Source organism: Psammomys obesus, unplaced genomic scaffold (genome assembly GCF_907164565.1).
Source record: "Psammomys obesus unplaced genomic scaffold, mPsaObe1.curated_primary_1811, whole genome shotgun sequence".
NCBI lineage: Eukaryota > Metazoa > Chordata > Mammalia > Rodentia > Muridae > Psammomys > Psammomys obesus.
The window spans coordinates 58,019,590-58,045,824 of record NW_026585504.1 but is presented as its reverse complement, the minus strand read 5'-3'; the positions used below and the strand labels follow the sequence as shown (position 1 = coordinate 58,045,824).

At 48.7% G+C, this 26,235-nt stretch overlaps 1 protein-coding gene across 2 annotated transcripts in view; it reads right to left on the bottom strand.

The window, feature by feature from the left end:
• The window catches only part of Tfcp2l1 (transcription factor CP2 like 1), a 55,454-nt gene that overhangs the window by 4,769 nt on the left and 24,450 nt on the right, over positions 1-26,235 (bottom strand). The window contains exons 3-14 of one of the 2 annotated variants that reach the window (XM_055601555.1): positions 22,490-22,566; positions 21,917-22,022; positions 20,923-21,029; positions 18,691-18,843; positions 15,639-15,749; positions 12,784-12,875; positions 10,278-10,326; positions 10,102-10,195; positions 8,993-9,083; positions 6,859-6,962; positions 6,085-6,227; positions 574-625 (exon numbers count right to left, since the gene is read on the bottom strand). In XM_055601555.1, the coding sequence (XP_055457530.1) occupies positions 574-625; positions 6,085-6,227; positions 6,859-6,962; positions 8,993-9,083; positions 10,102-10,195; positions 10,278-10,326; positions 12,784-12,875; positions 15,639-15,749; positions 18,691-18,843; positions 20,923-21,029; positions 21,917-22,022; positions 22,490-22,566 (1,179 nt within the window). The remainder of the gene's footprint in view (positions 1-573; positions 626-6,084; positions 6,228-6,858; positions 6,963-8,992; positions 9,084-10,101; positions 10,196-10,277; positions 10,327-12,783; positions 12,876-15,638; positions 15,750-18,690; positions 18,844-20,922; positions 21,030-21,916; positions 22,023-22,489; positions 22,567-26,235) is intronic. The other variant, XM_055601562.1, reaches the window with a different exon arrangement.

The following is a 26,235-nucleotide window of genomic DNA, read 5'->3' as shown; positions in this document are numbered from 1 at the left end:
ATGGGTGCTGGGAGCCAAACTGGGGGTCTCTACAGGAGCAATATGTGCTCTCATCCAATGAGCCATCTCTCCAGCCCAGTCTTCCATCCTGATGAAACCTACCCACTTACCCTCCCAGACCCACGAAAGTCACAGCAGGCCTTTCTGCTTTGTGTGAATAAACACAACTCCTGCCACATAGGCTCGCTCACTCGCTCCCAGAACAGTATAGAGAATGTCCTGGCATTCTCTAGGACATTTGGCTCAGATAGATGCTCCAAGTCCCTGACTCACTCTGCCTGTCACTGTAGTCCTTGCTTGGGCTTCCCAGAGACCTTCTGTGAAAGCTCAAACACCAAGTTAATGGAGAACAAATGGCCAGGCCTGTGGTGTCCCTCAAGATGTCACTTATTCTGGCATGGCTATGACTAAGTATGAGAAAGCTTGGATTTTTCTTGCTTCCAAAGGCTGCTCCAAGTTCAGCATCTTCTGAAGGGACCCTGTACAGGCAGATTCCACTTGCTCCCCATCACCCCTAACTCCAGGGGACATAGACAAACAATTCATTCAACAGGAAGACAGGGACAAACTTACCTTTCAACGTGCTGAGGATAAAACAAGACTCATCTTGGAAATTCTGAACCATCTGAAAGGCAAAAGCAAAACATGTTCTTCTCATCTTACTGACATTTTCATATCATCAAAAGGCTTGATGAGGGTTAGAGAGACAGTTAATAAAGTGATTGCTGTGTGAGTATAAGGGTGGCACCAGAGAGAAAACAACCAGGTTCTTTTTTGACCTCCACATACCCACATAGCAAAATAGAAATTAGTAAGAGATAATAGATGGACGTGGTGGTGCACGCCTTTAAACCCAGCACTCCGAAGGCAGAGGCAGGTGGGTCTCTGTGAGACTGAGGCCAGCCTGGTCTACAGAGCAAGTTCCAAGATAGCAAGGACTACACACAGAAACTGTCTCAAAAAAACCAACCAACCAACCAACCAAGCAAGCCTAAACACAAAACCAGGCACAGTGGTATATACTCTTGATCCCAGCACTCAAGAGGCAAAGGCAGGCAGATCTCTGTGAGTTTGAGACCAGCCTGGTGTACAGAGCTAGTTCCAGACCTGCTAGAATTACATAGTGAGAGATAGTGAGAGACTGTCTCAAAAACAATCAACAAAATTAAACACAGTCACATTCCGCCACCCCCCCCCCCATGTCCCATTTGGGTCAATAGAATACATATATAATTGATGTAGCTGAAAAATTCTCATTGCTTAGTGACATTGTCATCCTGGTAACACAGTAGCACAATTATTCACGTCTGTGGTGAGGTTATAAGCACCCTACTATGTTGCCAGTATGGTACAGACGATGACACACAGCACACACTTGACAATGACCCTAAATGATCCCGCTCACCGTTTTGCGCGTTTGACACACCATCCTTTGTGTTACTGTTTTAGAGTGTGTTCTCACACACCAGGCCACTTGACTTCATTGGCACTGTGTTCAGGGACTGGCATGTTCTAGCCAGGTATGAGTGCCTGTATGATAGATAGGGTGCTTCCACCGACCACACATTTCCCTGACAGCATCTCATTGTTCACATGACTGTAACATGTTTTTAAATGTAATTTGTGCCTGAATGCAAAATGTCCTCCCTGAGCCATGTCTATAAATACTCAGTCCAGAGCCAGTGGCACCATTTGGGAAACTTGTGGACCCTTTACGAGGGGGAGCCTTGTTAGAGGAAGGGGATCAATGGGTGGGTCTTGAGACTTTATAGCCTATAGCACCACACCCCTGTTCACTCTGCTTCCTGATGGCCCCATCGGCCTGCCCTGCCCCTGCTGCCATACTTTCCCCAATAAACTCTGCCTCCCTTGCGTTGTTTCTCATCAGGTATCTTGCTACGGCAACAAGAAAGTAATTAATAGTGATGAACAGGTGTGTGTTAATGGCTTAAAAGGACCAAACAGAAAGGAGCGACTACGCCCCATACGTGCAGGGAAAACAACTGGTAGCCACCCTTTCGAAGCTCTCACTAGAATTTCCCAACAGTGCTCACAGGAAAATCTCTCTGGTTCCATGGAGCATCTGTAAAATGGAACATCCTGATGACAAAAAAGTGAGCAGGATGTACAATGGGAACTTGCCCCTCTGGAGGGCCATCTTTTAAACACTTTATCTCCTGAATGTCATCCCTTAAGTTTTCTGCAGGAATGTCCCCTAGACAAACCCCTTCACATGTGCACCAAGATGTGCAGAAGAACCTTGAGAGCAACGCTGTGATCACACAGAGCTTGCACCATGTCTGGTATCCTCAGCGGCAGGAGTGTGAGCCCAGGGGGAGCTAACCATTCATGGTGCTTGGAGGCAGCAACCCTTGGCTGAGTGTGTCAGCTTTCTTGAATCACAAGCATGGTGGAGTGAAAGAGGAAGCATGGAGGCATACATGGCTACCCCGCACCTGTCCAGTTTTAAAATAGGCTACCGGGCTGAGGAGGTGGCTAGCTGGTAACGTGTTTGCTTTGCAGGCACCAAGAGCCAAGTTTGATCCAAGTTTAAAAACCAAACAAACAAAACAGGCTCAGTGTTGCCACTTTTAACCCCAGTGCTGGGCACATGGAGACAAGAGGATGGCTGAGGCTGTGACCAGCCATCACAGTCTACTTGGCCAGCTCTAGGACATGAAGGGACTCTGTTTAAAAAGTCACGGTGGGTGACTGAGGAACGTAAGGACCAACAGCCAAGGCTATCCCCTAGTCTCCACAAGCACATGCCACAGGTGTATTGCCCCTTGAGTAGCATGTCAGGGAGAAAGAGGAAATGATCAGTATAAAATACACATGGACAGGCAAGGTCCAAAAGGGGCTTGTAGCCATCTTATTATTCTAATAAGTAAGTGAATACTTAAGTGTGCAAGTCAGGACCAGTGGGTAAAAGCACCTACTATTCTATATTCTAGCCTTGTAAACCCAAGTTTGATTTACAAAACCCACACACAATGTCCTATGATTTCCACACATATACTGTAGCACACAAACACCTGCATGTGCACGCACACACACAAAAGTAAAGTAAGATTGAAAAACAAAGTGTGCATTAGTTATAGAATCTTTACGTGAGTATACTACATTTCACAATACACGTTCAAAAATAGTCAAAATATAAATATATACATAACTGTACTCTAAAACTAAAAGGGTAGTAAAGACCCTTTCTATTAAAAGGAGGAGGAGGAGGAGGAGGAAGAAAGGAACCCAGTTTTTACTGCCTGCTCTGGATTACTGCCTCATATCCTACCAGTGCGTTTACCTGCCGACCCTGGCCCTCCCTGCAGGGCCTAATGGTGCATGAAGTACATTTATTCTATACCTCGGCCTGCTCCAGCGTGGACTCTTGGCCGCCCAGCCACTTGGGCATGAAAAGCCCTAAGCGGGGCCCACCAGGGCTTAATCAGTAACTCCCGTGTTTAATGGAGTGCCCTTGCACCCCAGGGCTGGCTCCTCGCAGGCCGGGCAGCCGCCAGCACTCTGAGTAATTCAGAACTCAAGGTTTCCAAATTGATTCAGGTAGAGTGGGAAGGAGACTTGGGGAATGAGAATGGCCTATTTAGCCAAGGTGGCGTTTGAGGTCTGCTCTCTGCTTCACTTGCTTAACTGCCTGCCGCTGAGGGCACAGGGCAAGTGGGGGAGGGACTTCCCGGGAAGTCGCAAGGCACATTCGTGGTTTCTGTCTTCTCAAAAAGAAATTCTCGAGGGTCTGAGCATGTGGCTAGAGTGCCTGCTTAGCTAACATGGACAAGGCCCTGGGGTCCCTCTCCAGCACAGCACTGACCAGATGTGGTACCACAGATGTGGTACAGAACACTATTGTAATCCCAACACTATAATCCCAGCACTGGGAAGGTGGAGGTAAGAGAACCAGAAAGTCAAGGTCACCCTTGGCTACACAGGAAGTTCAAGGCCAGCCTGGGTTACAGATCTTGTCTCAAACAAGCAATTCCCTTCGAGGCGCAGAGCGACATGCCTTCTATTCCATTAGAGTGGTCTACCATTCAAAGGCTCTTAACCTCCCAGTTCATTTAGTCAGCTCTACAGGCAGCAACTGCTGGGTCCATTTTCATTTTCTGTGAAATGGGAGCATGTGCATGTGTGTCCACTATCTCTCTAACACTGGAATTACACGGGTATACTAACATGCCCAGCTTCTGACATGGGTTCAGGACATTGCGCTCAGCTGCTCATGATTTCAAGGTGAACACTTTACTGAGTGAGCCTCTCCCCAGACTGAACCTTTCTTCTTTATTTTTATTTTATTTTTTAATATTAGTTACAGTTTATTACTTTGTATCCCAGCTATAGCCTGCTCCCTCATTCCCTCCCAATCCCACCCTCCCTCTCTCATCTCCTCCTTGCCCCTTTCCAAGTCCACTGATGGGGGAGGTCCTCCTCCCCTTCCATCTGACCCTAGCTTATCAGGTTTCTTCAGGACTGGCTGCAATGTTCTCTCTGTGGCCTAGCAAGGCTGCTCCTCCTTCGGAGTAGGGGGGAGGTCAAAGAGACAGACATTGAGTTCATGCCAGAAATAGTCCCTGTTCCCCTTACTAGGGAACCCACTTGGATACTGAGCTACCATGGGCTACATCCAAGCAGGGGTTCTAGGTTATATCCATACATGGTCCTTGGTTGGAGATACATACTGGGAAAGAATCTTCACTCTATATCTGACAGAGGGCTGGTATACAGAATATATAAAGAACTAAAGAAGTTAAAAATCAATAAGTCAAACAATCCAATTAAAAAATGGGATACAGAGCTAAACAGAATTCTCTGCAGAGGAATATAGAATGGCAGAGAAACACTTAAAGAGATGCTCAATGTCCTTAGCCATCAGAGAGATGCAAATCTGAACCTTTCTTCTTAAATTCATAATCCCATTGCAGTGCCAGAACTCTGACCGATACAGTGCCATGCACACACTTGCTAGTTGGAAGTGTCCGTAGAAGGAAGATCCAGGACAGAACAAACCTAAGATTATCTTTTCATCGTGGGCAAAGGATGCCCAATTTGGCAGGCAAATCTGCTCAACACATCACTCCCTACAGGGCTTGGGGCAAGGTTCCAACAGGGCTCTGTCACTTCCTGAATCTTCTGCTAGCAACTATTTCTGCCTTCCACAAGATTGTGTTGAACAGCAACACAGTGGCACGAACCTTCACCACTGAGGGAGATCTTGCTAGTGTCTCCCATGGACCACAGCTGCCCCTCATTTAACTCCTGGCCTCTCAGGACTTGCCCCACACTTGATGGGTGGCACATTCTTCAGACTGTGTATGTGTCCCAAGGGCACCCAGCCAGGGACACTTGAAGCAATCTGTCCTGTTCTCTGAGCTTAACAACCATCAGCATCTTAGTCACGACAGCTATGACTACCCACAAGAGACCCCCAAGATAAAGCCTGCTGGACCATGGAGACAGCAGATCTAGGTAAAGGCGCTTCACCCTAAGTCTCCGCAGTGGAAGGAGAGAAATGACTCCTGAAAGTTGTCCTCTGTATGTACGGTAGCACCCATGCACCATCCACCCATCTACGACTGCCCACAAAATAAATAAGTGGAATAAACACATTTTTAAATATAGGGCTTGCTGCCACTCCCATACATAGGGAGGGAGGGAGGGCATGAGTAGGTTCTTGGCCCCTCACACAAAACTCCAGCTGCCTCCCTCCCAGGTTGAAGTAACTACTTTGGAAGGCTAACTGAAAGAAAGATGCCATCTCTGCAGCTATGGATGTAAGACTTTTCAATGGTGTGGCTGTTTTGGGATCATCTATGCTCCTGTAAGTAAACCCAGTATAATTAATCAATTTTGGAATTGTTACTTCAGTCTGTTGCTGAAGTCACATAACATGGACTCAGCAGGTCTTTAGACCCAGCTGTGGTAAGAACACCCCCTCAAACTGCAGGCACCCACTACAGTTTTAGCTTCGAGCAGGCCACGTGCATAGAAAACACTGAGGTACCCTGACTCCATGGATGATGCTGCTGAGGGGGGATCTGGAGCTCTTCCTGGGGGCCAGCCAGGTCATCTCACCTCATTGCTCACTACCACATGGATGCCAGCGGGACCCTGTCGGTACACCCGGTGGATATGCTGCGGGGGGATGCTGTACAGGCTGGCAATCTTCTCAGTCAGCTCCAGCGTGGTTAGCTCTTCCAGGAAAATAGCGTGGTACACTGCGGGGGAGGAGCAAGGGCCATCGTTAAAGGGGGCGTTAAATTAACAAGAACCTGTCTGTGTGCTCCTACCCCATTCTGAGAAGCCAACAGTGTACTTAAGCTGCTCATGCCCTAAGCCAAAGATGCCCATCTGAAACTGAGAAGGCCGGTGGAGCACACTGACAGGTAAATACAGGCTAGCTGTCTTTGTCTCTCTTGTGCATGTATGTTGATTCCTGGGCCCAACCAGGCATCCAGCTAGGGGAAGGGGAGGACACCAGGAGCACTGGAATTCCGATGTGCCCAGCGTGCACCCTGCACAGTGGGTTACTCAGTAGTGTCTGGTGGAAGAGGGTATTTAAGAAGAGGATATTTACAGACAGTTATTCGAAGCTGAGCACCAGTGTTCAATGCTCTCTGCTTCCTCACTGTGGACTCAACATGAGCAGCTGCCCACGCTCCTGCTGCCACACCTTCCCTGCCATGATGGCCTGCGCCCTCAGACTGTGAGCCATAAGAAACCCTACCTTTCTTAAGCTGCTGTGGCCTGCGACAGGTGTTTTGTCACAGTAATGAGAAACGTGACTGAAACATTGAGAACAGAAATCGAGCTGGCTCAGGAGTCAGGCGTGGGCTCTGCTCCACTCACCACACAGGCTATTGTCCCCGCTGTCATCCTGCTTCTGCGGGAGGGGCATTTGGTTCTGCTCCAGCTCCTGGCATACGTAGATGGTCATCTTTGGCCTCACATTCCTAGCAAAAGAAGGGGACATAATTAGCAGGAATGATGGACTGTTGTCCAGAATGTTCCAGAACCCAGCATGGAACCTGCAGTATAAGGGGACTTAGGGAAGAAGCGTGTGTAGGGCTGCAGAATGCTTTTCATGGACAGGTGTCTGGGGACAGAACCCAGTCCTGGTGGATCTTTATGGCTTCACAAAGGGCGTTCTGGAGGAAGTGGGAGACGATTCTTCCCTGCCTCGCTGAGGCTTTTCTGTAGAGTTAAATCTCAAGAGGTGGTGTGGTCTGGTGGGAGAGCATGTGCTTAGCGCGTGGACAGTCTCGGCTTCCATTCCCATCAAGGGAGACAGGAAAAAGAGACAAAGAAAGGATTTGACATAGAGTTCCTCATACCTGAGTGAGCCTTATCCCCTCCCCTCATTCCACAGAGAGGAAAATTGAGGCTCAGAGGGGCAAATGGCTTTTTTTTTTCCCCACTGAAAAGCTTCTGGGAAACAAATCTGGGATTCACCCTCAATTGTACTGTCCCCAGCTGGCTACTCAGTTTTAACTCCAGGGCTCAAGAGAAGCTCACCAACACAGCCCATGCTTGGCACACACAAGCTCCGGGTTCTGGTCTCAGCAACAGAAAAAGTGAAGAGCACAAAACTTCAATAAAACCTAAACTGGGTCTGACTATAATGTCAATGTTAGTGCCGCAATACAGGGTCCCGCGTGGCCAGCAGTTTCCAGACTGCCGTGGGACATTTCATTTCTATGGAGGGGAGAGTTCTATCGACAGCATGGCCCTGAAAACTGCACTGTGGTTTTCAAGGCCATGCCCCGCCCCCAGCGAGTCAGAGCTCTCAGCCTGGACTCTGCAAGTGTCCAGAGTCTGGGCTAGGGACTAAAGGCCAAGCTCCGCAGACTCTGGATCCAGGAGGAGAGGGGAGCTGCGGTGGTTAATATTAATTGAGGAGCTTGAGTCACCTAGCAGACAAACATCTGGGAGGGAGGGAGTCGCTAGACAAGGTTAACTGAATAAGAAGACCCACCATCAATGTAAGCAGGGTTAGCTCATGACCTGAAGTCTCACTCTGCATGCAGAGAAGACAGCAATCTGACCACCAGCATTCTTCCCTTTCTGCTCCCTGACTTAAAGACAAAGTGACCAGCCACCCCCACCATGGCAGCAACGACTTACGTACCATGATGGACTGTACTGTGGGAAGCGGTGGAAGCCCCGAGTGTGTAAAGCCCTGAATGGAATGTGTGTTGTGGACATGACCTGGTTATGTCAGGGACCCTAGCCTCAGAACCAGGGAAAACCACAAAGCCTTGCCTTGGAGTGAGGCTCAGAGTCTGTGTGAATAATGATAGTGGGTTTAGAAAATGCCCACCAACTCCAACTCCCCTGGATATTTATGGCCTAAAGGCTGTTCCTACAAAGATTAGCTAATTTGCATCCTTGTTCAGATATCCACTGTGAACCCTCTTTCCTGTTTATCTGTATGTACTAAGCCATGTTTAGCTGCATGTAATAACCCCACCTCCCTGATCAACTTGAATAAATATACTGATCTTCCAGAATGCTAGGGCTTCTCCATCAGAGCCCAGTCTCTATGAACCCAACTTTCTTGTATATGTCTTTCCTTTCTTCATTCCCTAGGGCCCCAGTCTGGCCAATCTTTTAAGATGTGCTGGATGTGGCATTGTACCTTCAACCATGAGCCAAAATAAACCTTCCTGTTCATAAGCTGGCTTCTTTTCATAAGTCAGACATTTTGTCATGGTGATGAAAAAATTAACTGAGGTGTTTCTGAGCAAGGGCCCCTGCAGCCAGGAGCTGAGGTGTCTCCACATGGTACCTCATTCACTGTCCCACCCCTCCCAGCACCTCCTCCAGCATTTACCTCCATGTTGAAAGAAGGAATCCCTCCATCACCCAGTCCCACCAGCAGGCTCACTCACAGTTCAAGAGGCTGAGGTGGGGCTTCCTGCTACACACAGCCAGTCTAGTGGCCACAGTCTTTGGTTGGCTTCTCTAAGAAACTGACACCTACCTGCCTTTGATGGCATTGAAGAGCCGAATCCCATCTGCGGGGCCACAGACCTGGACCAAATCATCTCTGGACATTTTCAGCAGGTCAGCACCTAAGCAGAGATGTGCACCACTGGTTACACAGCATATACCTGCTGACCCACAGCAGGGCTGAGGGACAAAGTAGGGCCAGCCTCACCCTCAGTGGGCACTAGCCCTTCCACAGAAAAAAAATGGCCATGACGTAAAACAATCCCAGGATATCACAGCCATACAGGTCAGACGATGAAAGCTAGTATGCTTACAAGTAAAGGGAGGTTAAGTCCACTCCCACCCCCTCTGACTGCCCACCCCCCTCTCTGTACTTTTCATCTGCACTATTCTGTCTGCACAGATTTTATCAGCATGTTGTCACCAATGACATGTGTACGTATCTAGGCAGAAGCATACACTCACTGGAGGTTGACAATACAAACAAACCAAGAGGCAAAACATTAGCCTCCCAAGAGACAGACATGAACAGACCTACCACCCCATTTGAAGGAGCAGAGGAAGGCCACTGTCTTCTGAAAACACAGGCGAATAAAGGATGGTGGGGAGGCCAGTGCTGTGACATCTTTTAACGATTGAGTGCCCTCGATCCCAGGGCTCCTGAGGATTTTCCAGGGGACTCACCTCCTTTACCTCTATCTCAGATGATATGTCAGGAATAGGTCTGCAAATGCAATGGCTCTCTGAATCTAACCCCCTCTTTTCCTTTTCTTTGAGACATGGTTTTATGTAACCCAGGGTAGCCTTAAACAGTATAACAGAGGTAATCTTGAACTTCTCCTAAGTATACTCTACCCAGTTTATGGAGTGCTAAGGAATAGAACATAGGGCTTCTTGAATGCTAGGCATGCAATCCACAGTTCTAATCCAGCACGGTTGGCTTTGTATTGGGATTGAAGGCCAATTTCCTTCTATGGACCTGCCAGAATCCAGATCACTTGCTCCTAGTGACCTGACCTCATTGCTTCCTTGGTCCTCAGTTCTGTGGCATCCACCTCACTGAGGGTTCCCTTGGACACAGCCGTAGGCCCATGAGACCAGGGCACTTGTGGATTCCAAACCTAACTCCACAATATTCACCTGAGAAGCTGGCGAAGAGCCAGCAGAACTGTGAGAAGCGGTTGCGGTGCAGCCACTGCTGCGCATCCTGGATAGAAGCTGATGGGAGCAGGTGCTGCAAGCAAGAGACAGAGGAGGTTCAAAATGGTCCCAGAGCCAGAGGGACCGCCAGCCCACCAATGCCCATGCAGACTTACATCACTGCCCAGGGATAAGGGCTCCACCGGGTGGGTAGGTGAGCTGTTACTGTAACAGAAAAGGGATGGTTGATGAGCATGAGGGCCAAGGTTCTAGAACCTACATGGTGCCTACGTTCAAGCAGGAGTGTGACTGCCTGAATCAACCACAACATATGACCCAATCTCTTACAACGTCTCCTGAACTCAATTGTTACTGCCTGGGAGGTCTAGATGGGCCACACTGCTCCGGGTAACAGCAGCTCTACCTGTATAGTCTTCAGAGGGCTTGTGTGTTGTGACTAGATCCTGTGCTGCATGCCCTGTGATGGTTCACCTTGATGGGAGTTAGAATGACCATGGAAACAACCTCTGCGCATGTCTGGGAGGGAGGCTCCATATCAAGTTAACTAAGTTGGGAAGACCCACCCTAGCTGTGGCAGCAGCGTCCCACGGTCTGGGGTCCTGGACCAAACAGAAAGAGGAGGGTGAGCTGAGTACCAGCATCCACTGCCTCCTGACTGTGGACGCCGTGTAACCAGCTTCTTCCTCCCGCTGCTGTAACTTCTGAGCAGTGACAGACCCGTATCTGCTTGAATTGTGAGCTGAAATAAGGCCTTCCTAAGTCACTTCTTGTCTAGTATTTTTGTCCCAGTGCAAGGAATTGGCTAAAATACCAAACAAGTTCCAGTAATTCAGCACCCAGGAAGCTACAGATGAACTGAAGTCATCAACAATTTCCAAGCCAGATGGGCACAAAAGGACCACTGTGATGAATCCACAGGTCAGCACCCACTTAGGAAGAAAAACATGGCCCTGGTTTTCCCAATAGGAAGGTACATGCAAGCATGTTTGATTCCCAACACCCACATACAAAACTGGTGCAGCAGGGCATGCCTCTAATCCCAGTATGGGACATGGGACAGAAGCTTCACTAGAGAGCAAGCACTGGCTAGCGGGTCTCACCAAGTCAGTGAGCCCCAGTGAGACCCTGTCTCAAAAATGAGGTGAAGGGTGACTGAGGAAGACACCTGACAGCAACTCCTGGCTTCCACATGCACATACTCATACAAGACCCTCATCGCAGCCATCAGTCATAACAGCAGTCCTTCCTCTGTCTGTACCCCAGGCACACCCTTCCTCGTGACCCTGTGTTGAACCCCTAACACATTTCTCCTTCAAGGAAAGCAGGGCTTAGGAAAGTTAAGGAAGTTGCTTCCCCAAGGGTAGACATCAAAGAGCAGGTCTGCCTGATCTCAAAGACCCTTTTTTTAAATTTTAATTTAATTTTATTTTTTTACTCATGAGAAGATATTTTACAATGGTAAAATCAAGTTCACGTAGATCTCCTTTGCCTCAGCCTGACTTTGAAATTGCCATATAACCTTAAACAGCTGATCCTCTTCCTCTACAAATGCCACCACAACAGGTATTGGAAATCAAATTCAGCATTTCCTCTACCAAATGAGCTCCAGCTCCATCACCCAACCCTGATTTTTTTTTTAATAGACTGACTGCGAAGCTGGGGCTTCAAACAGAGGTCCTACACTTGTTGGCTAACAGCATCCAGACTGGCACTCTTCTCTACCCACGGCCAGGACATTACTGCAGAGCCACCATGGTGATGTCAAGAGCCTCGGTCTACACAGCATGCTAGTTAGAATCTGCCTATGCTGCCTGTACTGTCCTATGACTGTGGCCTTGGCCTATCTGCAGAGTCAGCCACGGTTCGACTAGCTTTGGTGCTACAGCACTGAAACCCAGGGTGGAGGCTCCGACTTGGACAGTCCCTTCAGGAAGCACGAACAAGAGGCAGACAGAAAAGCAAAGAGACCCTGCTAGATGCCTCAGTTATCCAGCACCCACTTCAGGTGAACACTGGTTTTCAAGGTGAATTCTCACGAACTTGTTGCCACTTGTGGAAGTATATAGAAAAGAACACACACAGAGACCACACAGTCAGATGTGATGGCGTATACCTACATCCAAGCACGCAAGAGGCTAAAAAAGTAGAATTGCAAGTTCAAGGCCAGCCTGAGCTAACCAAGTTCAAGGTTAGTCTGGGCTATATACAACCCTGCCTCAAAAACCCAAAGCTAGCTATAGCTAGCTGGGCCATGGTGGTACATGCCTATTTAATCCCAGCACTCAGGGAGGGAGAAGCAGGTGGATCTCTGAGTTTGAGGCCAGCCTGGTCTATAGAGTGAGTTCCAAGACAGTCAAAGTTACACAGAGAAACCCTGTCTCAAACAAAACAAAACAAAAAGAAAAACAAACCCCAAAAAGCTAAATATGGAAACTGAGGCTGTAGCTCAGTGTTAAAGTTCCTGCCTAGCAAATACCAGGCCCTGGCAGCCACTCCCAGCATGGGGAGCTAGAGAGGAGTAGATAAGTATGGCTGTGATTACTATACCAGTTAACCACACTAAAACCCGAACAGATGCCAGGCAATGGGATGCAGAAAGACCAAAAAGGGACCCCTCTACCCCACTGCATGCCAGGACAAGGAGAAGAGGGTTGGACATACCCTTCACGAAGGCCAAAGCTGTTGGGAGAGCCATTGTAGCTTGGGGATGGAGTACTGTTCACCTGGTAGGCTACATCAGGCCACGGAGAGCACTGTGGGAAGAGACACGGGGTAGTGTGACTCATCAGAGGTCTTGGGATAAGCTTAAGAGGCAGCCTGTACTCCTCAGGCCCTTCCAAGCAGGCATACACGGGCACTGATGCCTAAGGCCCTGCTGTGTCAGCATGGAGCCCACAATGACTACTCACAGTGAGCCATGGCCAGTCAGACTGCTAGGGATACCTAACATGACAGAAGAGACCTAGAACTCCGGAAGTCATCCTAGAGCAGGCACACCATGAAAGGTACCCCTTTGTGCTTCCTGATAATCAAATCAAAAGGGGGGAGGGGTGGAGAAGAAGCATCATGTAAATGTCAAAGCTTACAAATGAAGACAATCAAACCCCAACTGGTCAAATATGTTTAAATTGTATTGTACAGAGGGTAGACGGCTTCTAACGAGGAGGAAAGCAGTAAAATTCAGAGTGAGGAAACTGCTCAAGGCAGGGGGACTATAGCAGGCCCAACTTGTACAGTTGCTCCATTGTAGTACCCATCTGGGCTCCCAAAGACAGAAACACGCATGATGTGAGCCTTCCCCTGTGGACATTCTAACGCAAGGCCAAAAATGAAGGGACCCAGTTGGGGGTGCCAGAGAGAGAACACACACCTCCAGGGAAAGGGAGTGCCCAAGCCTGCATTTCTTCCTTCCCTCCCTCTGAGGCAGTGACTTCGCTTGGAGAGGGCCAGTCTGAAGCATTCCTAAAGACTGACTATCCCCCACCAAATGCCAGGTTGGTAAATATTTAACCATTGTGAGTGTGGGCTGGAATTTGTTGATGCTAAATCCTACCAAGGGAAGAAATCTGATGAGCTGATAGAAGGCGTGCACTGGCATCTCCCAAGGTCATGTAGTCTGGATTCTTTACACCAGCCATGCTGTGCTGTGATGAGGGCTTACACAGTCATAGCACGCTTTGAGGAAGTCAGTATTGGAACAGAAAAGTTGGGGCTCAGCCAGGATGAGAAACATTGCACTAGATGGGGGTATTCCTGGCTGTGTCATCAGACAGGCATGGGCATCAAAAGGAACTGCACAAAACACTGTCCTTTGTGTCCTTCTGTTGGCAGAGAGCAAGAGGAAGTTTTCCTGTACCAGACTCCCTGCCCACTGTCACCTTCAGAAAAAATAGAGGGCCAGTACATACTTGAAAGCCACACCAGACTTTTACCCTTTCTAGTGCAAATATCCCTCGACATGTGGCTTTGCACATACATACACAAGCCTATGTATGCACAGCTGGGACCTGGCCACCCTCCTCTTGGATTTCTGTACCCCAGTCTCACCAACAACATTGCCCTGATCCTGCATGGCTACCCTGAGTCTTATATATGCCTTTAGAGTGAATCCAGTTAGTCGAAACCACCAACACAGGGAGGAATAACTATTAAGGGGTGGGGCTGGGCAGTGGTGTCACAAGCCTTTAATCCCAGCACTCAAGAGGCAGGGGCACAAGATCTCTGTGAGTTTGAGACCAACCTGGTCAACAGAGTAAGTACCAGACAGCCAGTGCTACACAAAGAAACCCTGTCTGTGGATGATGGAGGGAAGAAAGGAGGGAGGGGAGGGGGAGAGAGAGAATAAAGAAAACAGGCCAGAAAAAGAAAAGCCGCTGATGGCCAGTAACAGGAAGCAAGCGGAGAGAGCTGCTCATAGCCTCTTGAGGAGCTCTGAGGAGTTTCCTGAACCTACACGATGGCTGCAGAGGACTGCCTCTTTTTGCTGTGTGTGCATGCGTGTGCACCTGGTGGTCTGGAGCTCAAACTTAGGTTGCCAAGCTTATGCAGCACAAGTGCCTTTACCTGCTGAACCACCTGTTAGGCCCAAGCACTGATTTATACGAAGCACATGCTAGCTGGATGTAGGGGCACATGCTTTTAATCCAAGCGCTCAAGAAGCAGAGGCAGGTGAATCTCTGTGAGGGGAGGCCGGCCTGGTCTGTTCCACACAGAGAATTCCAGAATAATCAGGGATACATAGAGGACCTGTCTCAGAAAAACAAAAACAAAACAAAACACGAAAGCCAGTTCTGGGCCAGGCAGTGGTGACGGCCACCTTTAATGCCAGCACTAGGGAGGCAGAGGCAGGCAGATCTCTGACTTCGAAGCCAGCCTGGTCTACAGTTCCAGGACAGCCTAAGGCTACACAGAGAAACCCTGTTTCAAAAACAAAACAAAACAAACAAAAACCAGTGCTTACACTACCAGCCAGTGACCTCACACAGAGTAAAGGCCTGAACATAGTCCTGCTGTGTTCATGCCCACAACAAGCCTCCACAGGAGCGCTGCACAGCTGAACAAGGAACTAGAAAGTTGTTGATGAAAGGACAGGAGTCACGTGCAAAATGAGCCATTAAATACAAAACACACAGCACAGAAGAGTGTGTACTGCTGATGGACAGACACAGGCATGGGCTAAATGAAGTGTGTACACACTGCTTTAACTGCAGAGAAAGGCAGATACCCACAGAGCCAGAAGCGCTGGGTGCCTGGAGCAAGAAGCTGAGAGCATGGGTCGATGTGGGAGATACTTTCAGGTGCAAAAATTTTATATTTTGAACCACGTGATTGAACCAAAATATTCAAAGGCAGCAAGGAGCTCAAAGTGATCTCAGAAAAACCCACCAGCAGCCTCACAGGATGTGTACACTGGGCTCTCAACAAAGTTCTCACTTACCGGAAGGGCCATCTTCCATTGCTGTGCACTATGGTCCTGGCCCCCTCCAGGCCTACTCCCAGCTGCAGTCCCAGCTCACCTCAGTGAGGATGGTGGTTTCATAGGACGGCTGGTACTTCTCCTTCTCCTGAGCTGTTCTCTTCTCCATCTTTTCCCGGTCAGTCTTCTGTTTCCGATCAGCTCCCTTTGGCTGCAAGTATAGAATACAAGGTCCACGTAAGCCAGAAAGCAGCCATTGGCTGGGGAAGGAAGACTGGGGTCTACAGGCTCAACTTCAACCTGGGGCCCTGAAGAGCAGACAGGGCAGCTCTCACACCTGGGACCTTTGAGCCTCCCACTTGGCAGCTCAGCGGGAAGTGCTTAAGAAGATTGCTGCTAATGGCCACTTGCTTATAGAAGGCACTATGAAGACCAAAGATGGGATATACCACAGGGCGAGGGTGACTGAAGGGAGGTGGAGAGTGGCTATTGACCCAGCCTATGCCCTGTTCAACTCTGCTCAGGGCCGGGCATACCCAGCCCTTAGTACATCTCAGAACTCTGTCTCTCCTGTGGCTAAATGATGGCGCAACAGACTGCAGAATCTATTGTTACTTACAAAGAGTGCCCAGCCTCACAGCCACCATCGTTTCTTCTTTACAAGCCAGAGGCCTAAGGGTACAGTCCCTCCCTCCTGTGACACCTTCCTTGTGCCTCTCTCATGGTTCCCATCCTGCTTGGCAAGCACAGGTACAAGACTCAGGGCCCCTTGATGAGCAGATACTAACAATTAGTTCAGGTCTAGTGGCCCCACAGAACTTTCATCCCAGCATGCGCCTTCCTCCGGGGATGCTTTCTGGTTCCCCGCTCAAGGGCTTTTTAGGGAAGCCTCTCTCAGGGTGACACCAACCCCAGGTGAAGGTAAGCTTGCAGTGAGCCACACAGGGACACTAATAGCAGATGTGCTATTCAATGTGAGCAGCAAGAAAGTCGTCGGAGACCAGGGTCATGGCAGCCATTCTAGACACTGCTCTAGTAAGTCCTGCACTCAAGAGGCCTTTTCTCCTTGCCTCAGAAGCTAGAGGTGAGGGAGGGACAAGCCAGACCATGGCCTAGCATGCATGTGGGATAAAGCTCTCCACTTCATATCCTTCAAGGAATCAGCCAGTCAAAAGACACCGGCTTTTCTTTCAGAAACCAGACACATCAAGAACCTGACTGATCCCCTTAAAACCACGTAAAAAGGCCAGCATATAGTGACAATCACTAATTCCCGAGGCAAGAAAGCACACCCGTATATGCTTTAGCCTAATGGGGCTAGTTCCAGGTTCAGTGAGAGAACCTCTGTCTCAAAAATAAGGTAGATGAGTCCTAAGAAACCTAGGATTGACCTCTGACTTCCACATACTACACAAGTGTATTTGACTTCTATCTCCCCCCCATACACAGAAACAAAAGAGAAAAAAAAGTATGGGTAACATGCCTGCCATGAATCCAAAGTGCCAAGCCACATAGAGGGTGAACACGGACTTCACCCGTCACATAAAGGGGATGGACACATGTTCAGCATCCAGGTCTGTGGTTAGTTCCTGTTTACCCTGCTCAGGAGGATTGTGACCCTGCTGTGTCTCTAACAGAGCCCTATCGGAAACTGACTCTCCCTGGCTCTCAAATGTCAGCAGATGTTTCCAGAAAGTTCCAAATTCACCTGGGTGTGAAAAAGGGGAATCTGGAACAGGTGTTCAGTCTGGTCATCCAAAGCGACCTCTGATGGGAGGGGGCTCCGCTCCTCCGAAGGTCAACCGAAGCAGGTTAAACCTGCTGGTCACGGGCTAGCCTCATGCTATAAGAATGACATGGGCCTGCTGCACCTTCTATTTCCCTGAGGGCATTAGGGACTGTAAGAACACTGGCTCCCACCTTCAGGAAATAATCAATCCAGATGAGGAGATAAGAACCAACTAAGAGAGACGGCAAGATGAGTCTGGACAGAAGGAGGCTGGAGGGATTTCTGAAGAGGTTTCTTTTTTGAAGATGAATTTTTCTTGCGACAGAACTCAGGATATCCTTGCATGCTAGATCTAATCATGTATCACTGAGCCACAATATAGTGTTTTTGAAGAGAAAGCCTGCCTAGGGCTGGGGCATTTCTCAACAGTACAGTTCTTGTAGAGTACCTGCCATGCAAGAATGAGGGCCTGAGTTTGGAAGCATGTAAATGACCAGGTGTGGCAACACATGCCTAAGGCTGTTGCTGAGGTGGACCTGGAGCTCAATGGTCAGCTACCCTTACTGAATTGGTGAGCTTCAGGTTCAGTGAGAGACCCTGTCTTAAAAACTAAGGTGGACAAAGAACTGGTGAGACTGCTCGGTGAGTAGAGGCAAAGGCTGATGACGTCGATCTCAATCCCCAGGACCCACATGGCAGAGGGAGAGAGCTGACTTTTGCAGATTGTCCTCTGACATTTATCTATAAGCACGCAGTCAAAGCCATTGAGTATGTGAACACACACACTAAATAGTTAACATTAAAAAAACATTTAAAAATGAAGGTGGAGAGCAAATACCATCAACCTCTGACCTAACAACACTCACAGGGTGGGAGTGGGGAGCCAACCAATGCAGAGAAAAATGGCACTGAGCTAGACGGCCAAGAATGGCCCTCTTGACCTCATGTTTACTTTTTTTTTTTTTTTTTTTTTGTTCTTGTTTTGTTTTGTTTGAGACAGGATCTCACTCACTATGTTGTCCTGGATGGCCTGGAGCTCACTACTGTAGACCAGGCGAATCTGAAAATCAGAGATGCACTTGCCTCTGCTTCCAAACTGCTGGGATTAAAGGCACTGGTACACCTGCATTTGCCCTCATGTTTAAGGAGACACTAGATGCTTGGAGTCAGGAAAATTACAACTCTAAAAAAGATGCAAAGCCAGTCATTCTTATGAAAGCAGAGCCTTGTACTGACATGGGGAGATACCCCTTCCCAACACTTTGAGTAAAAAGAGAAGGCTGGTCAGGGACAGAAGCCAGAATCCTGAGAGAAGCCTCAGCTACTGGGAGCCCTAACACCCAGCTGGGTCTACACTCTACGTAATAGCAAAGGGCCTTCTTGCAGGTGGGTGTGACCAGTACTGGCTATGAGTGCATCCTACCTTGAACACCTTGATCTGGCAGCTGGCAGAGTGGAGATGCTCCGTGTATTCCCCATTCTCATTCTGCTTAAACGTGTCAATCTGCACCCGAAAAGGCACTCCCTTCTCACCCCCATGCTTCCTGGGGGTGAATTCCGTGCTGATACAGTGCACCTGGGAGGGGAATGTGGGACTTGAAGTCACGTAGGTGAGAGGAGTCTGGAGGCCCCTGGGGCTCCTCTTCCCTGAGGAGGCGACCATCCCTGCTTCCACTCCCTACTTCCCAGCATCAGGCCAAGGCCTCCTTGCCCGGAGCCACAGAACACATACACAGCATCCCACCTCTGTCCCTTTACTCTGGGTTCTGTCTGCTCAGCTAAATCCTCATCATTGTTCCAGGCCACTGAACACAGCAGCCACACCACACACCATCAGCCCTCATCTATGAACCTTTCCCTTCGTAAATCCTAGACTTACCGCCCTGCTGCTCTTTGACATCCTGGTATATTGAACAAGTCTCGAGCCACAGTCCGAAAGCCAAACTCATCTCTATATCTCCAAGTTCATACTACAGAGGAGGCACTGGACACCTATGTATTGTTCTGACACTGGTTATAAAATACAGTATTATTACTGCAATACAAAAGTAACTAACTTTTGGAACAAGGATATTATGTTTTTAAAAATTGTATCAGTGTGTGCCAATGTGCATCTGCACCTGAAAGACAGACACCGACATTCCTGCCTTCTTCAGTTGCTCCCCATTTAACTTCTTTGTTGTTGTGTGGTTGTTGTTTTGTTTTGTTTGTTTGTTTGTGAGACAGACAGCCGTGGTGGTCCTGGGACTCTATCAGATCAGGCTGGTCTCAAACTCAGACGAACCTACCTTTGCCTCCTGGATGCTGGGATTAAAGGTGCAGAATAAAGGCTCACCATGTCCAGGCCTCACTCAATTTTTTAAGCCAGGATTTCTCACAGAATTTAGAGCTCATAGATTTGGGTAGGCTACCTGGCGAACAAGCCCCAGGGATCCTGTTGTCTCCACCCCTTCAGGGGTTAGGCATATGCAGCTGTGCCCAGCTCTTGCAAGCTGAGGCTCAAACTCAAATTCCCATGTGTATACAGCAAGCATTTTGCTGTTTTTCTTGAACCATTCTCTTGGATCTGACATATTTTTTGTTTGTTTTTTTGTTTTGTTTCAAGACAGGGTTTCTCTGTGTAGCCTTGGCTGTCTTGGACTCAATCTGCCTTCCTCTGCTTCCCCAAGCGCTGGAATTACAGGTGAGCCCCACCACTGCCCAGTCTGCCTTCCTTCCTTTCTTCCTCCCACCCCCTTGGGTTTTATTTCAAGACAGGGTTTCTCTGTATAGCCTTGGCTGTCCTGTGCTCGCATTGTGGAGCAGGCTGGCCTCAAACTCACAGAGATCCACCTGCCTCTGCCTCCCTGAATGCTGGGATTACAGGTGTGTGCCACCGGTGCCCAGCTCCTGGCATATTTCTTTTCTGCTAAGTGGGAGACCGTATTTCAAAAAACACAAAAGCAAACAAACAAACAAACAAACCCAAAAAACCTTCTCACATTTTTTATTTACCATGTGTGCGGATGCGTACCAAAGGCCCGTGTGGAGGATCTGAGGAGCTTTTTGGGGAGTCAGTTCAATCATTCACCATTTAGGTCCGGGTAATCAAATTCAGGCCATCACACTTAGTGCCAGGTGCCTTTACCCCAAGTGATCTCATGGCTCCAAAATACGGAATTTTTAAAAAATAGGTTGTGTGTGTATGTGTGTGTGTTTGTGTACATCCAGATAGAGGTTAGAGATCAACCCTGGCTGTGCTCCCTCAGGTGTGGTCTGCATTGTTTCTGAGCCAGTCTCTCATTGGCCTGGGACTCACGAATTGAGCTAGGCTGACAGGTCAATATGTCCCAGGGATCTACCCACCTTCACCTTCCCAACACAGGCCTCGCCTTCCAGTCTTCCTCATGTGGAGGACTGAACTCAGGTCTTCGGGCTTGTGAACAAGTACTTTACTGCCTAGGCAATCTCCTAGCCTTGGAAAGAGCAAATTTAACCTCACAGCTTTCCGAAAGCAAGAACACAAACCTAACTCCACACCATTCCAAGGCCTTGCCTCATCGCTCCTGACCCGGGGCCATTCATCCTCTGTCCCGCCTCAGCCACTTGCCTCCGACGGGAGGCCATCTTAGCTAGCGGACAGGCCACCCTCCAAACACCTCTCACGTGTGCTTACCTGAATGAATGCAGATGCTCTCTTTGCGGGATCCCACAAAAACTCCACAGCATTCAGTTGGGTTGGGCTGGCCCTGGGGTCCAAGATACCAACAGACAGTGGGATATCTGCCAATGCACACACACACACAAGTGAGACTGTCAGCCTCTCCCGAACACTGAGGAGAGACCCGAGATATGGGACCAAACTCCTTCACTGTGTTTAAAAACAGCAGCCAATCTGGAAATTAAGCTTTGCCCAACTCCACTGGCAGATCGCCCAGATAGACTGCTTGATGTCTTTATCTTTTCTTACGACAAGTTTCCCTTGATTTCCATCTGAAAGGACCTGCTGATGCCCTGGTATACAGAACCCTACCATCACCTTAGCTTTTGAATCCCAAAGCACAGCTGAGGGCTGTGAACAAAGCAGGGTGACCTGAACCATCAAGCTCCGTGATATGCCCACCCATTCCCCTAGCCATGTATCAAAACCCTCAAGGGAGCTGGGCAGGGTGACACACAACGCACTCAGGAGGCAGAGGCAGGTGGATTTCTCTGAGTTTGAACTCAATATGGTCTACCTAGTGAGTTTCAAGCTAGCCAGGTTGCTCACCCTTTAAGGCTGTGTATTCTCCTACAGAAAGCTCCTTGAGAGTAGCACCCGATGGCTTGGGTCACCTCTGAAAGTTCTCATGTTTCCTTCCTTTCTTCGCTCCCTCCCTTCTTCCTTCCTTCAGTATATAGGTGTATGGGGGGATTCACGGCTCTGTGTATGTGTTCTAGGGATTGAACTCAGGTCCTCATGCTTGAGCTTACCAATTGAGCCATCTCTTTCTTTTGGACCCACTATATATAGACCAGCATGGCCTCAACCCCAATGTCTTTCTGCCTGTGCATCAGTGCTGGGACTGCATGTATGTGCCACCAGGCTGGGCTTCCTTGTGAGCATAAATCTAAGTGGCATGCACAAAGAAGCTGCACATAGTCCAATTGTGCTGGCTGGAGAGACTCACCAATGTCCAGGATGCGGTCCCCAGGCCGGCTCCACCGCCAACCTTCCAGTTGCTGATACTCGGTGTACTGCAGCCGGCGGTCATGGAAAACTACACGGATGATACTCTGTGGAAGGCAGATGTCAGAGTCCCCAAGAAGGGCATGCATTCCCGTCCCCAGCCAGGAAAAACCCTCTGTCCTTCTCCAGCCCCTTTTTCCTAGGGCTTCCTTTCCTCCAAACCCCAAAACATGGACAATGGTAAAAAGGGGGCTTCCTTCCATAGTTTCCAGTATTCTGAACAGCGTCACATATATGTCTGACTAATGTGCTGTTTGTTCTGGGCAGGTAAGAAAGGATCAATTGAGGGCAAAATACGACTTCTGTCTATATAACCCAGAGCATACTCCGCCAACATAAGCCACCCCACCCTGGTCCATGGCTACCCATCTAATCCCCATGGGGAGAGTGCACTCCAGAAACTGGGATGAGAAGAATGCCACCTTCCCTTTGACTCCTTCCTACCATCCCTACTCCCCAGGCATTCAGACCTGCCCCTCTGGTGTGTGACTGGCCAGCCCTGAGGCTCACTCACCTTCACATATTTCGTGTTCAGATCTTGGAAGTCCCCTAGCTTCCGGTTCTCCAGTAGCCGGATTTCATATGACTGACCTGAGGAGGGGGAACAGCAGATCTTCCATTTCTTTCTGTAATTTTACCCTGAGACAGCATCTCACGTAGCCTGAGCTGGCCTCAAACTGGCTATGCAGCTAAGTTCCTGTGAACTCAAGATCCTCCTGTCTAGGCCTCCTAGCCACATGCATGCCGGGGTTCAGAACTCAGGTGCACGTGCTTGCACACCAAGCATTTTACACAGAGTAAAAATAGTTTTTAAAAAATTGACTTAAAAAAAAAAAAATCAACTTCTCAGGGCCAGATCGCTGGCTCAGCAGTTAAGCACACTAGCTGTCCTTGCAGGGCGGCTCATAAGCACCTATAACAACAGTTCCAGGGGACCTGGCCTCTGAAGGCACCAGCCACACGCGTGGGGTACAGACGCATACATGCAGCCAGAACACCCATATACATAAAAAACATTCAAAAGATTAAAAAGCAAATTTCAGCCAGACATGCTGGCAGTTAGGAGGCAAAGACAGGTAGGTAGAGTTCTTTGAGGTGCAAGCTAGCCAGGGCTACACAGTGAGACCTTACCTCAGAATAAAGAATTCATTTCTCAGGGCTTTACTTTAATAGCTGCTATGAGCTGCTTAAGAAGGAAAGACTTTCCCAACCTAAAGTCAGAGGCAGAGAGGACAACAGCTGTCCTTTCTCAGGCATCAACCAACTGACTTGGAACCTGGCCCTAAAGTTGCATGTATATAAATGTGAACTAATTCCAAATCAGTCAAAGCAGCCCCAGCCTCTACTGGATGCTTCACAAGCTGCTATTAGAACTGCAGAGAATGCTGACGCAGTCTAGGATCCTAGTTATGTAGGGGAAGCTGAGCAGGAGGAGTGATGATAGTTCAGGACCAGCATGGGTCTTCTGCCGGGGGAGGGGGGGTAAGAACAGACTCCCACAAATTGTCTTCTAACCTTCACTCACCACACACACAGACAGACAGACAGACAGACAAACACAGACACACACACACACACACACACACAGACAGACACAGACACACACACACACAGTGTAAAACATTTTAAACAATAGAAGCAACTACTTAAAGATATACCTACACCTTCCTTCTGTGCTGAGCTGAATAGGAGTTCAGTTATGGAAACCGAGGTGTGGCCTTAAATTAGGACAATTAAAGTAAGGATTCCAAGGTAAGGTGATAATCGGAGAAAGCCCCTGGGCCCTGAATCTAATGACACACACAGTGAGACGCACCGAGGTGGCAGAGAGGAAAAGAAAAGATGTGGCCACAAGCCAAGGACTGCCTGGAGACACCAGGTTAGTGGCCAACAGTGGCGCCTCCCCTGGGTGCCTAAGCCCAGCCCCGTGACTCCTCTCTTCTAGTCTGTGGAGCTGGGAGAAGCAGCTGCCAAGGAAGCAAGGCAAAGCCAGGATGCCGGAACGTGGAACTCAAACCATTTGCTGCAAATATTTGCTGAGCAGCAATCACACGGACAGCACAGTACAAACCCTGGAGCCTAGGGAGTAAGCGGAAGGCCCAGGCAGCATGTGGACCACAGAGGTTCCTGACTACAGCCTCTAAGCCTGGACCTGAGACAGCCGAACACAGCCATGCACCCGTCTACTCACCATTGTGTGCATGTGTGTGGGCGTGTCTTATGTGTGTGTGTGTGTGTGTGTCGATGCTCTTATAAATGAGTGTGTTCTGGAGTGCATTGTATGCACTTAAGTGTGGCAGCCAGAGGACGACAGCTGTCCTTTCTCAGGCATCAACCAACTGGCTTGGAACTTGGCAAGTTGACTAGACTGGCTGGCCCCAGAGCTCCAGGGATCCACCTGTCTTTAACCTCCCTCACCATGCCCAACTTTTTTATCTGAGTGCTGGGAATCAAACTTAGCACCAAGCATTTTTATCAGCTGAGGTATGTCTCAGCAATTAAGACTTTTAAGTCCTGTTTATGGGCCCCTGAGCCAAGAGCCTAGAACTCCCTAAGCCTGGACATACTAAGGGCCTTCCACACCCTAACTGGTTTTTCCAGTGTCCTTGTCTTTGCTGAAGAATGCAGAAGCTATTGGCAGAGGCCCAAGGCCCAAGTGGTCATTACATGAGTGTACAGGTTCCCCAGGGGGCCAATTAGCACTGGCCCCAGGTTCTGCAAGGTGACCTCCACTCAGGCCAAGGAGAGGCAACTCCTTGCCAGATAAAGAATTGTTTCCAAGTCTGCACCAGGAGGCAGCACTGGCAGGTCAGACCCATCCAGTGGGTTGTAGGCCAGGTGAGCTTCCCCATAACGATGGGAATCTAGCCCATGCCCTTCCCCATGGAGCTTTCATGGTCTTTCCTCTCAAACAGACATGTCTAGGATGCTCTCCAGACACCCTGCCCCTCCCAAGTCACCCTGTTCCTCTTGCTCTGCTGCCCTGCCCTTGTGCACCTCAAGACTAGTACACTAGGACTGGACTGACCTCCTCAGCCCTCACAGGGGGTCAGGGTCACATGCTAGCTGATGAGCATTGTCACACAGACCAAGATCACCTCAGGTGTACCATTTTTGCACATCTGTTAGGAGAAAGGGAACAAGCTCTCTGAAGGCCTGGACTGTGTAACTGTTGTTTGGGTTTTTTGTTTGTTTGTTTTTCTGTCTGTTGAGTTGGTTGGTTGGTTGGTTTTTTGCTTACTGCTGCACTGCTTGGCACACTATGCAAAAGTTTCAATGTAGTTTCATATGCTGTGTGTGTGCTTATGTGTAGGGATGTGTAGTGTTCTTATGGAGGCTAGATGACATCATTACTATCAACCACACTCCACCTTATCTTTTTGATTGGTTGGGGTTTTGTTCAGTTTGCTCGTTGTTCAGTTGGTTGATATTGTTTTGTTTTTGAGACAGGTCTCTCTGACTGGCTTGAAACATCCTAAATAGATAGATAGAGCAGGCTGGGCTTGAAGTCACAAAGACCTACCTGCCTTTGCTTCTCAGATCATAAGATTAAATGAGTTTGCTACCGTGCCTGGTTCTCTGCCATATTTTTTGAGACAAATGCCTGTCACTAAACTTGAAGTTCACCAATCCAGCTAAGCTGATAGGCCAGCAAACCCCGGAGATCTACCAGTCTTTACCTTCTCAGTCCTGGGAATACTAGTACCGGCTCTTTTTTTCTTTTCTTTTTTAAGATTTAATTTAAATTTTTATTTGTTTATTTGTGCATGCCTGCAGAGGCCAATAGAGGGTGTTCGATTCACTGGAATTGGGCTTTATAGACAGACAGTTGTGAGCCTCAGGGTATGGTGCTGGGTCCTCTGAAAGTGCCCTCAGGTGCTCCTAACCTAAGCCATCTCGACAGCCTCATCATGCTCAGCTTTTTACGTGTATTCTAGGGGTTCAGCTCAAGTCCTCACACTTGCACAGCAAGCATCTCAGCAACTGAGCCAGTTTTCCCAGCCCAATTTCAAATTCTTTACAATGCTCTTCTATGTTACAACTATGGGGTTTTGAAAAGTTTTAACACCCCCCCCCCGCCTCAACTGTTTGTAATTTTCCAGGTACATCAAACTGCACAAGAAAAGGAATAGGATGAAGCATAATTTCAGTAATTCCTTAAAAGACAAGAAGATGGGAGGCTAGGTCCACTTGTCCTGATAACAGTCAGGGCATGTGAAACAAGGCTTGAGCATGCAGGTAGAGGGAAGAGGGCTCTGA